This window comes from Xiphias gladius, chromosome 17, assembly GCF_016859285.1.
Source record: "Xiphias gladius isolate SHS-SW01 ecotype Sanya breed wild chromosome 17, ASM1685928v1, whole genome shotgun sequence".
Classification (NCBI taxonomy): Eukaryota; Metazoa; Chordata; class Actinopteri; order Istiophoriformes; family Xiphiidae; genus Xiphias; species Xiphias gladius.
Window position 1 is genome coordinate 362,190 of NC_053416.1, and position 12,811 is coordinate 375,000.

Below are 12,811 nucleotides of genomic sequence, written 5' to 3' on the forward strand. Positions count from 1 at the left end.
CAGCAAACTACTGATAATAACCTCCACTCCGCTGTTAGCCTCTCCTACAGGTTGCAGAGTTCATTACAGACACGGTGCGAACCAACATCCTGGAGCTTTCAATCATGTCACATGATCTTCATCAGCAGATGGACGTTCCCAGTGTTCCTGGAACGGTGGATGTTCAGATTTCCGTTATTTTCCGAGCACTTTAATCTCTTTATATAGTCACAGGTGCCCGATCAGTGGTTAGCGAGAACGCCACATGTGTGTTTGTTCATATTTAGTGTGTGGAAGCTACTTTCAGTAACGCCTGACTGAGGCCAGAGCAGCAGCACTGGGGGCACTGGGGGCACTGGGCTGGTAAGTAAACATATGTGGTGGCATATGGTGGATTTTGATTGGTTAGCTCCGAAGGGCAGATTAACAGTAACGCACCGTGACGACAGCAGCGATTCACATCCAGTAGGAAACGAACAGACGCAGACTTCGTGACGAAGACTCCGCCGCTCGTCGCTCGGGGCTGAGGACGTGTCAGCGCGCGTGTAAAGAAGCGACCTGTACTTCCTCCAACAATGTACATGACACTGAGCCCATCAGACCTGTGATCCTGGCGGCACAGAACACACAGAAGATGGAAGCTGCTACGACGACGACGCAGGTAGAGACCGAACCTCTGCTTTGCTTTTTATTTTTCAGGTCTTTGGCAAATGGCTGCAGAGCTGACAGGTACATTTCCTCTTCATGTGCATGAGGTTAAAACTTTTCGGCGTCCTCAGGGTCGTCCTCGGTTAAAACACAGTCACATCATGTTTCTGGTCGACTAAACTTCCCCACACGATGTCACGTCACTGAGGCAGGTAGTGAATAAACACTGACCAGTGACCGCAGCTTGGAAACAGTGTGTGTGATAATGGACTAAATACAGGGATGAGCACACTACAACTAGAACGTCTCCGTGTCCACACACAGCGCAGCAGCGTTTCCGTTGGCCGAGCCAACTGGTCCACACCGTTAAAGCTGAACCAAGATGAACTCCTGAAGTCCCGGGTGACGGTTCGGTTCGGTTCCCCCTCTCAAACCGGCAGATCGGTCTCGTTCCGTCCCCCATAGAAATGGGCGGGAACCAAAATCTTTAGACTTGAGGTCAAGGTGACGTCACTGCAGCTCAGTTAAACAGAAACATCTAAGGAAGGTGATTATTGTCGGTTAACGTGATATTAATTCGTCTTTGTGGGATGTGATGATATTTCCCTAAAATAACACAGATTAGTCACATTAAGGAGACAGGAAGCACTTGACCTACATCAGTGTCACATAAAGGGACACGACCGATTTGGTCTTTGAGGCTGTGCAGGATTTTTTTTCCTCAGTTCCTCCCTGTTAACTTCTGTGGCTGAATGTTGTCGGATATTAAAACATTACAAGAGTTGGGTCTGTAGACACGCCTGCAGCCTTCTGTTTTATTAGCATACGAAACAGTAATGAAGCATGAGCGACGCCAAGTCTCATGGATAAACGGAAAAGTCTTCACCTATATGAAGAGATGTAACTTTTTACTCGAGGCTTTTCTCTGAGCAACGACTTTTAACTGAGGTTTGAACAGGAAAACGTTTCAGCCTAGTTGTGATGGACTCAAGTGAGTTTTGGTTTTGTCGTCATCATCAGTTATCACAGTGTGTCCAGTCACTGATCTCAGTCCTGTCGGTCTCAACGTTCGGTTCTACAACTTTTCATTTGGGAAACTGCCCAAAAGGTTCAAAAAGGAGTTATTTGACCGGACCAGCTTCAACAAAGGTGCTTTTCTCAGTTTGTCAGAGGTGATCGATCGTGGTGCCGCAGCATGTGCAGGTGTGTCTGGTTCCAGCCGTTTCTGAGCAGGTTCGTCTCGGATCCGAGTGTGAAACTCCATCAACAGAAGGAAGAAATGAGGAGGAAGAAAACACGGTCGGTGCACAAACACAGTGCCGCTGTCAGGCTCCACACACACACACACACACACTTTCTACACTTGTGAGGACCCATGTTGACATTACCCCCCCCCCCAGAAAAGAATGGAGGGTCAGTGTTGTTCCTTTACGCCGGCAGTGGAGTAGTCACAGAGCTGGATTGACGCCGGCTTGCTTTCTAAAATCAAACACTGGGACCAACTCAGTTTGGTTCAGTGTCAACAAGCAAAGCCACAATAATGAGAAGAAAGAGCAGTGTAGCCCCCCCCCCTCTCTCCCCTCTCCCTCCCCCTCTCCCCCTCTCTCCCTCTCTCCTCTCCCTCCCCCTCTCCCCCTCCCTCCCTCTCTCTCTATATCTCTCTCCCTCTCTCTCCCTCTCTATATCCCCCTCTCCCTCCCTCTCTATATCTCTCTCCCTCTCCCTCTCTCTCTCTCTCTCTCCCTCCCTCCCTCCCTCCCTCCCTCTCTCCCTCTCTATATCCCCCTCTCCCTCTCTATATCTCTCTCCCTCTCTCTCCCTCTCTATATCCCCCTCTCCCTCCCTCTCTATATCTCTCTCCCTCTCCCTCTCTCTATATATCTCTCTCTCTCTCCCTCCCTCCCTCCCTCCCTCTCTCCCTCTCTATATCCCCCTCTCCCTCTCTATATCTCTCTCCCTCTCTCTATATATCTCTCTCCCTCCCTCCCTCTCTCCCTCCCCCTCTCTATATCCCCCTCTCCATCTCTCCCTACCTCCCTCTCTCCCTCCCCCTCTCTCCCTCTCGATATCCCCCTCTCCCTCTCTCTATATCTCTCTCTCTCCCTCCCTCCCTATATCCCTCTCTCTATCCCTCTCTCCCTCCCTCCCCCTCCCTATATCTCCCTCCCTCTCCCTCCCTCTCCCCCCCCTCTCTCTACCCCCCCTCTCCCTCTCCCTCTCTATATCTCTCCCTCCTCTCTCTCCCTCCCCCTCTCTATATCCCTCTCTCTCTCTATATCCCTCCCTCCCTCCCTATATCTCTCCCTCCCTCTCCCTCCCTCCCTCTACCCCCCCTCTCTCTACCCCCCCCCCTCCCTCTCCCTCTCTATATCTCTCCCTCTCTCTCTCTATATCTCTCTCCCCCTCCCTCCCTCTCTCCCTATATCTCTCTCCCCCTCCCTCCTCTCTCCCTCCCCCTCTCTATATCTCTCTCCCTCTCCCTCCCTCTCTCTCTCTCTCTCTCTCTCTCGTGTCTCCTGTCCTCTGCTGCCTCCTGCTGGTCACATCTCAACACTGCAGAACCCTGCTGCTGCTTCATTGAGACTTTACATACACGACATTATAATAATAAATAATACTCAATGTGTCCTCTGAATACATGTAACTGTACAGATTTTGTATTATTTATGAATTAATACATTTGACCTATAATAATTCCGTAAAGCTCATTATTCATCATGGGGAAATGGATTCATTTCAGAAGTGTATGTGTGTGTGTGTGAATCTGTCCAGGGCTACTTTTGGGGACAAATTTCAGACCAAAGACCAGTTAGTTGTCCAACTGGGGACAAAAGCCGTGTCCCCAGTTGTATGTAGTGTCCCCAAAAACGATCAAGGTCAATGCTTGTGTGTGCGTGTCTGTTTGTGTGGCAGTAGACAGACCGCATGACTTCACACGAACAAGTTTGATATTCATAATTAGGTATATGTATTACCTGAAGATGCATGTTTTGTAACATGAAATTGTGATTAAAAGTTGCTATTTGTAGGTTTTTGCTATCGCTAATTAACCAACATTAGCATAGGCAGAAGTTTACTGACCAGTCTGGAAGAAACATTGAGAGTTCAGCATCAAACTTCATCCTTTACTCACCAACAGCCGCCTCCAGCGATGGAAACCAACACCAGTGTGGACTCTTGCTTTGCTTCAATTTCTATCACTTCTTCGCTTCTACTGAAGCTAGCACGCTAACCAGCTAGCCCCGGCCCATCCCGTCCCGTCACTTTGTGATAGTAAGTCACTGTAGCGTCCAGTCTGTCCTCAGTCCGACATGAGAGGATGATGCTACGATGGCCGAAGCTCTTGGTGAGCGACCATCACCACCGCAACCTGCTCTGGGCAAGAAACCGTGTTCGGCGGCAGAGAAAAACTTACATACAGCCCCTTTAATCCCATGTGGCATGGGCCAGATAAGCATGACACAGAACGGTGGTAACTGTTCTGATAACGGTGCTGATTGACTAAGGACGAGTTAGAGAGTAACTGTTACGAAATTTAACTCATAATAAACTGTCTCGGTTTCTTACACCAGGATCAGTACCTGGCCAAAAACACCTGTGTAGATACCTTCTTTAATTCTCAGGCTTTTCAGGTAAGCTAGCTGCCACTGAGGCTGCTCTCTTTAACAAACATTAACAAAAAATTTAAACGGCTCTAATGATCTGTTTAGCTGTATAAAAATGATCTCACCATAGAAATGTATAAATGTTTGCTTTTAATTCTTGTTGCACATGTCCCATTTGAAGATCCCTTTACTGAGGGCCCGACAACACCGGACCCGGGGTTTACAGGGTTAGGACCAGGTGTCCGATCGTCCCTGTTCATGACACCTAAAACATGATGAATAAAAACACTCAGAGAATCAAAGACGCTCCAACATAGAAAGGAGAGAAAAAGATTTATTCCCACATCAGATCCATCGTGACTAGAAGGTAAAGACAGTTTGTTACTGACAAACTCAAAACCAGTTCATGATTCCCTTCATCACAGTCTGAAACTGTAAACTGAGCTTTACTGACACTGCGGAGAGCTCTGCGGTGGCCGCTGGAAACATCACTAGATCGTTCAGGGTCACGAATCTAGAGAGAGACCGGAGATATTGGGGTTCTGGGTTGTTTCAAGTCAAGTCAAGTCAAGTCAAGTCAAGTCAAATTTACTTAGAAAGCACAATTAAAAACAACGGTTGATCAAAGTGAAATCAAAACAGAACAGCAAAATCCATATGACAACACAATAAAAACACAAAGAGCAGTAAAAGCCGAGGGATAAAGACGTGTTTTATGATGGGATTTAAAACAGGCCCTCTAGGGGCCAGCCTAACATGCAGAGGCAACTTGTTCCAGAGTTTGGGGACCATAACTGCAAAGACATGATCCCCCCTGTGCTTCAACCTTGATCTTGGGACAACCAGAGGCAACTGGTCAGCGGACCTGAGGGACCTTGACGGGACGTGTGGTTGTAAAAGGTCAGAGACACAGGCTGGAGCTATAGGGAGCCGGTGAAAGGAGGCCGGGACAGGGGACATGTGGTCTCCCTGTCAAAAGAAGAGCTCCAGCATTCTGGACCGACTGCCAGCGTGAGAGGAAAACCTAACAGCAACATAAAGGGCATCACAGCAGTCAAGTCGGGACGAGATGAAAGCACGTCTAACCACTTCAAAATCATTAAGCGATAAAAAGGACGAGCCTCAGCTGGAAAAAACTAGATTTGATTACTGAGTTTATCTGTTTGTCCAATTTTAAATCACTGTCCATTACCACACCCGGTGGCTTTTACAGTGGGTTTCTACGTATGGCTCCAGGGAACACAGGTCCATTTGGACCTAGGGTGTTTATAGTAGCTGAATGGGATGGATGACAGGGTCAGTCGGAGTCCAGAGACCAGGGTCCAGAATGTCAAGTGCCCAGAGTTTGAAGAGTCCAAAGTATAGATTTCAGAGGGTAAATCCCAGGGTCTAAAATCCAGAGTCCAGAGGTTTGAGTTTAGAGTATCAGAGTGTCCAACGTCTGGAGCACATAGTCTAAAGTCCAGAGTTTTGAGACCACAATCCAGAGTTTTGAGTGCCCAGAGTGTCAACAGTCAAGAGTCCAAAGTCTACAGATCAGAGTCTAAAATCCAAAGCCCAGGGGTCAGAATTTGGAAACAAGAGTTCAGAGTTTAGAGTCTATAATCTAAAATTCTGAGTCCAGGATGTCCAGAGTTCAGTGTTCAAGGTCAAGAGTCTAGAGTTACGTCTAGAGTCACAAAAGTACACAGAGTCCAGAGTCCAAAGCCCAGAGTTCAGAGTCTAAGGTCCAGTGTCTAGGGTCCTTAGTTCAGAACCCAGAGTTTCAAGTGTTGAGTTGAGACTCCAAAGTGTCTAAATTTCAGAGTCTATCGTTCAGAGGTCAGAGTCTTAAGTCCGGAGTCAAGACACCAGACACAGTCTAAATTTCAGAGTCCAGACTTTAATGTCCTTGGTCGAAAGTCCAGAGTTCAAAGACTGGAGTCCAGAGTCCAGATATAGTCTAGCGCAGAACAGAAGGGTTTCAAGTTGAATAGTAGGTCTGTCCCTGCTTGAGTTTCCTTGAGCAAACCAATGACCCCCTACCTGGGGTTCTGATCTTTGACCCTCTGCTGAAGTGTAAATGTGAGAATTATCGCCACCAGGTCCTGGTTTTGGATTAAAAAAAGTCAAAGTTTTTCAAGAGAAGAAAGAAACCTGCTGGAGAGTCCTGCAGGATTAAGAGAGTCAGGACTGGGACGCTGGATCCTGGACTGGTTCCGCTGGGTCCTGGACTGGTTCCGCTGGGTCCTGGACTGGTTCCGCTGGGTCCTGGACTGGTTCCGCAGGTTTCTGAAATGGTTCTAGGAGTTCTGGGCTCAGCTTTCGGGTCTCAGCGATGAGTCGTTTGACGCCGACCATCCATTGGCTGACCTCGGTCACATGATCGACCATCAGTGAGCGATGGACCTCATCAGCTGCGTCCCACTGACCTGATTGCAACTCTGAGAGAGGGACATGTAAGTGTTCAGACAGGTGTGTACTGAGACAGGTGGACAGAAAGACAGACGGAGACACAGACAGGTGTATGATGAGACAGGTTACCTTGAGCCAGGGTGTCCATGCGTCTCCTGACAGGTAGGCTTAGTCTACCTGACCTCCAGCCGTCCTCCAGGAGGCGGAGTCTCTTTGCCACATCATTACACACTTGAGCCTGCAGACAGGTCAAAGGTCACACAGTCAGTGAGAGTCTGACCCCTGGACGTCCGGTTAGAGCTCAGAGTCAGACTGTCCTAGATCACCTGTCCTAATCACCAGATTTTTGACTGCCACCTTATGCTTGAACTGGGCTAAGGAGACGGATTTTCTTCTTCAGACGGCGGATGTTGCCCGTCAGTCGTGAGCAGGACAGATTACAGTCGCAGAGCCACGTTGTTGTTGAAACGTTTGAAAACAGGCTGATCCTAGCAGGCGGACTAGCCACTAAGCAACCAGGCCGCTCTACTCTCAATAAAGCCAATAAACCTCTTCAGAAGTAGTGTAACTTAACCAAACTGCAGCAGCCAGTCAATCCAAAGTCCACAGGCAGCAGGAATCAGAAGGAGTATCCACAGGATAACAGGTCGGGAGACTACTGTCCCACTCTGGTAAGTGAGCCAGAGAGCAGAGAGTGATATTTCCCCCATTTTGCTCAATTAATAAAAGAATAAACATTTTTCTTTTGACTCATAAATTAACAAATCTATTTTTTGAGGAATTATTCTGGATATGTTCTGGTTAAGCAGATGATATTGATCAGCTGTAGATTAGAAAATGTGTCCTGTACTGAACTTGTACAGTCCAAATACAGTCCAGTACCATTAGAAAAACTATATTGCATCAGTTTTTGCTGACACGAGCCAACCGTTACTGTCAACGCTGTCACTGGTTTCACAGTAAAGGCCTACCACTGACATCACATTAAAATGCTTTTATTGTGAAACAGGAAATGCTGAGCATCAGCAGTTGCTCAACACATCAACCAGACAATTGCACTTAATGTGTTTTGCTATATAAAGTCATTGTTGGGGCTGATACTGATTCTGCAGATGGGGCTGGTGCATCCAAGTTTCAAGCCTTGAGAGTTTAATGTCTGTAAAACTTTCCCAGAGCCCAGAAGAGCTTCAAGCATCTTCTAAACCCAGTTAAACCAAATTAAAGATTTCCCTTATTCTTTAAAAAAACAAAAAAAAAAATACACAGAAGCAACTGTGGATCGGAACAAAGCTTCTGTTTTAACTTTCAATGTTTTTATCTTTCAGCGACTTCAGTAATCCGCGGGTGTGGAGAATCTTTTTACAGAATCCAGACCAGACTTGCTGTTTGGGTCTGAAGGATTTAAACTCACTTTAACAGTCTGTGTGCAGGCAGCCAGCGCTCGGTTCAACACCAACACTACGGCCTCCACATCAGGCTCACTCTCTGATTGGCTGCTGTCAGCCTCTCTCTGACTTCTCATCGGTCCTGTAGGAGGCGGGGGTGTGGCCATGCAGCCAGGTGGAGGAGGAGCTGGGATGAGTCAGAGACACGTAAGAATTCAAAAACATAGAAAATATATTAGGTTCTGCTGCCAATCGGGACGACAGCAGCGCTCATCTCTTTCTAGTAAAAACCTTCTGTTTCTCACCTGGGTGTGGAGGGGGCGGGGCTACACGACACGGGGGTGGGGCCAGAGGGTTGGAGGAGGGAGGGATAGGGGGCGGAGCTCCTGCACCTGGGGACCATCAGAGAAGATGTTTGAGGCATCAATTGTGGTGTTAGACTTTTATTGAAAGAAAAGCTTTATTTCTTCATTGCTGCACATTTGTACTTGGGTCCGAGTTTAGTTTGATCTCAACAGTGCGACTCCGGAAACTGATGTGGTTCTGGTGGTTCTGAGACGTCTTTTTTATAGGTCTGATCAAAAACAGACCAGTGGAAAAACTACCAGAACCTGACATTCATGAATTCCTTTTTAAAAACAGAGAGACCCGTGCACAGTTGGACCTGATCCGAAGAGACCCGACCCACCTGAAGCAGCGTGACGATCTATCAGTTAACAAGCAGCAGAGATATAACAAGAATGTCCTCAGAATGAAGGGCGCAGGATTGCTTTCAGGAGTGTGAGGGACACACTGGAGTCAGATATAAGTATATACAAGTAACATAAATGTTACTTTTCAGTTACTGTATATAAATTTACATCATCTTGCAAATAAATGAAGATGAAATTGGTTTTCGTGCTTTTCATAATAAGGTTAGAATACCAAAACAAGCCACATAAACTACTGCATTACAATAGACTAACCCGATATTCACCTGTTATTTCCGTCATGATGGAGACAGGTGTGTTCTCTTACCTGAAACAGGTGGCGCTGCTCTCTTGCTCAGGGAGTTCCTCTGTTGTCCGCGGGCCATCTGAAGGCCGTACGAGAACTGAGGGGGGTCGTTCCAACCCCGCTCCTGGTTACCTTGGCAACACAGAGACAGGTGTTTAGGTTAGTTAAAGGGTTAGTTCAACGTTCTGAGAAACAGTCTTATTCTCTTTTCTTGATGACAGTGAGATGCTAAGATGAATATAAATTAGTCTAATGATTATTCTCATAATTGATTAATCTTGGAATTTTTTTTTGGATGACATGATCAACCATAAAAAAAGATGGTGAACCCCTCTTCAACACCTCTTCCCAGAGCCTGAGGCGATGTCTTCAAATGTCTTGTTGAGACAAGGTAAGAATGTATGACTGCAATGTACTTTGTTGTCATCAATAAACTTGACTTGGGCAACAGCGATGCACACAGCTGCAATCCACTTCAATACAACATGTAGCCAACAAAAAAGTACAGTGGCTCACCAAGACACAATCATAAAACAGAGACAACAAAATAAAACTGATATGTAAATATGTTGTACCTTCCCCGTGAGATAAAATATACAGATAAATACATACACATTTTAAAGATGAGGATTCAAACCATAATTCATACAACTAGACTGCATCAGCGAGGTCTGATAATAGGACCCTCGAACCAGAAACACCAGTTCTGCTGTATTACACTTATTTTTGTCGGGGATCCCCCAGACCCATATTGTGGAGGGACAGCTGCTCTACATCAGGACTGAGCTGGTAGTTTGTTGACCAGTGTCACAGAAGTTATCGTGGTTGTTCTTACGTCTGCTGGCTCTGTGCCGTCTTGCTGAAGGTAATGATTCATATTCTGGATGTAGGATGTTTGAGGGTCCAGTTCTCTCTGATGGTGTGAGAAGACGTGTGTCCTCTCACTTTCACTGCTGTTTTCCCCATGTTGCCTATTCTAGATTTTAACTAGACGGTGAGGAGCCGTTCCATGACGCCGTACAACGTCTAATGATGCTTTCCAGCACAGTACTGTAGAACCTGTACGTGATCTGGGTTCCCACACCAACAGTCTGAGCCAGCCTAGCAGACAGACTCTCAACGTAGACGCTCCATTTTAATTTACTGTCCACGTTTTGCTCCATCAACAAAAGCCAAAGATCTTCAGTTCACTGTGATATGTGATAAAGAAAAGCACCAAATCGATTTGTTTGAGAAGCTGGAATCAGAGAATTTTTGGATTTTTTTTTTCACTGCTTTTGCTTGAAAATTGACTGACACAAATAATCAGTTAACAACGTATATGCCAATTATTTTCCTGTCAATCAATTGACCACTTAATCGACTAATAGTTTCAGCTCCAATATGAATCTGATTTGATTTCTGGATTCAAAGTCCCCGAATCGGGTGCCACGCTAGAATGGCTCCATCATCTGTCATTTAAACGTGGAGTGAGTCCAACCAAACTCTATAGACTTTTTGGCTGCTTTTCAGTCCCGACAACATGATTCAATATATTTAGAGATCGTTAGGTTCTGCCACTAAACGCTGCATTCAGATGATTAAAGGGGTCATATGTAGGCTTTAGCAACAGCTGTTTACTGACCAGTCCGGGGGAAACGTTGTGAGTTCAGCATCAAACTTCATTCCTTTACTCACCAACAGATGAGACCAGCGGTGGAGACCAGCGGTGACAAGAACCGCCAGTGTCCACTGTGGTTTTGCTTCTATTTCCGTCACTTCTTCCGTTCTACCGAAGTTAGCATGCTAACCGATAGCTAACCGATAGCGACTCACTGTAGCGTCCGGTCTGGCCTGAGGAGTAGCTCTGCTCTTAAACCCAACGATGGCTGAAGCTCTCGGGGAGCGAGCATCACCACCGCCCGCTCCCGGCAAGAAACCACGTTCAGCGGCAGAGAAAACTTACACACGGCCCCTTTAAACAACGCACTTTAGCGAAATGTTACGATGTAGAGTTAAAGCTAATTTACACAACCACGCAACTGCTATGATGCTACTACTCGTTGAATAAATCGGGATTAAGAAAACAGGACAACCACTAATAAACCTTGCTTTTTACATTAATAACTACTGTTGGGCGCATTATTTGTATGGTGAATAGAAAACAACACTAAATTAAATGCTTTACGTTATTCTTAAAAAGTGTGTAATTCTTTTCTAGACCTTTAAAGGAGCATTAACTTCCCGGATTTTTGAATGCAGTTCGTCGAACCGTTTTGTCAATACGGCCTAAATCACAATCCCGGGATCCAAGCAGTCGAACTATCGTGCTAGCCGTTAGCCTCACAGTACAGAAACTCAGCAAAGTAGTGCACTAACATCACCTGTCAATATCTGGGTCAAAGAACAGGGTGTAAGTACGGCATCATCTGTCATTTAAATGGCAAGCGAGTCCAACCAAACTCCCTTGGATTTTTGGCTGCCTTTTCATTCAGGTCAACATGACTTGACACATTTATGAATCGACGGGTTCTGCCAGTAAATGCTGCATTTAGATCACAAACACACCAAATCTGCTGGTGTAACGTCGGAATTCACTGACACCGACACATAACATTCAAGTAACTGCTCTAATGCTATTGATTTATTAGTTGAGAACAACTCGGTAACCTGTAACAAACCCTCTATTGCTATAGGAATCATCACTTTTCGGTAAATCATCCATAGCCCGAACTAAAAGCAACGCACGATTAATTCGTAAATGCCTTAATTTATATTTACAAAGCATTTACTTCTGGACTAGAGGCTTGAGTAAACATTAATTTGCCAAATTCCTGAATGCAGTTCGTCACTCCCTTTTGCCAATCCTAGGTAACTCTCAATCCAGGATCTACCTTGTCGAAGTTTCGTGCTAGCCGTTAGCCTTAGCTGTCAGAAACTCATTCAAGACTTCATTAGCATCATCAGCTTTTCCCATTAACTTCAGTAATCGTCGTCAGGAGCTGGTCAGTGAAGGTAGGTCTCACCTGGTTTAATGTACATGTCCTCCATGTTGGACTCCACCGTGTCAAATAACTAGAGCTTTGTCTTCCCGGTGAGGAAGCTAAGCTAACGGCTAACCTGAAGAGATAAAACAACCCTATAGATTTTAGGAAACCCTGGGTTTAAATTAATAGTTAATTAAAGAGAGATGAAAAGTTCTTGCGAGAACATTCCGGTGTCATGTTTACTTTAAGCGAAATTCGTCCGTGTCAAATGAACGACACTAAACTAAATAACTTCCGCTCCCAATCAAAATAAGAGCGGCTGGAGGTCAAAGTATTTCACGCTTTTTGTTCTTTATATTATAACTTTCATGTGTGTGGAATTTTATATAGAATATAATGTATATGCTGTATATGTGTCTTTTCTGTCATTTATTTTTCATTCTCTGTGGACAGCAGGATGTGACCAGCAGTTCATGTCAGCCTTCAAATTTAGGTCCACTGTAAAAGTTAGTTAACACGAAATATCAACTAGTTAACACGAAATATCAGTAACCCTCGCAGCTTAAAAGACAATTATATATATACTCTTTTTATTATATGTATTTTTTTTAGCAGTATCAAGTATAAGTATAAACAAGTAGGTAAGTAAAAACAGCAACAAAAATAAACGTGTTAGAAGTGTGACAATGTCTAGGTGTTCTTTCATAGTAATAATAATAATAATAATAATAAAAATATCCTGAATGTTAGGATGCAGTGATTTTGGTTGTATGTAATCCTCTACCGTTACAATAAACTTTAGGCTTTTACTTTGCAGGAGAACCGGTCTAACTTCCTA

General features: G+C 45.2%; 1 protein-coding gene across 5 annotated transcripts; it reads right to left on the minus strand.

Moving 5' to 3' along the window:
• Window positions 1-4,546: 4,546 nt before the first annotated feature.
• Window positions 4,547-12,256, minus strand: sra1 (steroid receptor RNA activator 1). 5 transcript variants are annotated; one of them, XM_040150741.1, is made up of 6 exons: window positions 12,013-12,256; window positions 9,029-9,139; window positions 8,317-8,403; window positions 8,038-8,198; window positions 6,756-6,864; window positions 4,547-6,655 (listed from the first exon to the last, which is right to left on the minus strand). In XM_040150741.1, the coding sequence occupies exons 1-6, from the start codon at window positions 12,035-12,037 to the stop codon at window positions 6,399-6,401; spliced, it is 750 nt and encodes a 249-aa protein (XP_040006675.1). In that variant the 5' UTR covers window positions 12,038-12,256; the 3' UTR covers window positions 4,547-6,398. The 5 variants fall into 5 exon arrangements, with proteins under 5 accessions (XP_040006675.1, XP_040006677.1, XP_040006674.1 ...); XM_040150743.1 differs by lacking the exon at window positions 12,013-12,256 and adding an exon at window positions 11,881-12,006; XM_040150740.1 differs by lacking the exon at window positions 12,013-12,256 and adding an exon at window positions 10,632-11,808.
• Window positions 12,257-12,811: the final 555 nt, after the last annotated feature.

Bases quoted from the DNA above. Each gene is read 5' to 3' on its own strand.
- sra1 (XM_040150740.1), bottom strand. From the start codon at position 10,662: ATGCTGAACTCACAACGTTTCCCCCGGACTG. The intron at 9,140-10,631 runs GTCAGTAAACAG...TGTGTTGCCAAG, and splicing joins ACAACGTTTCCCCCGGACTG to GTAACCAGGAGCGGGGTTGG. The intron at 6,656-6,755 runs GTAACCTGTCTC...TCCCTCTCTCAG, and splicing joins CATGGACACCCTGGCTCAAG to AGTTGCAATCAGGTCAGTGG.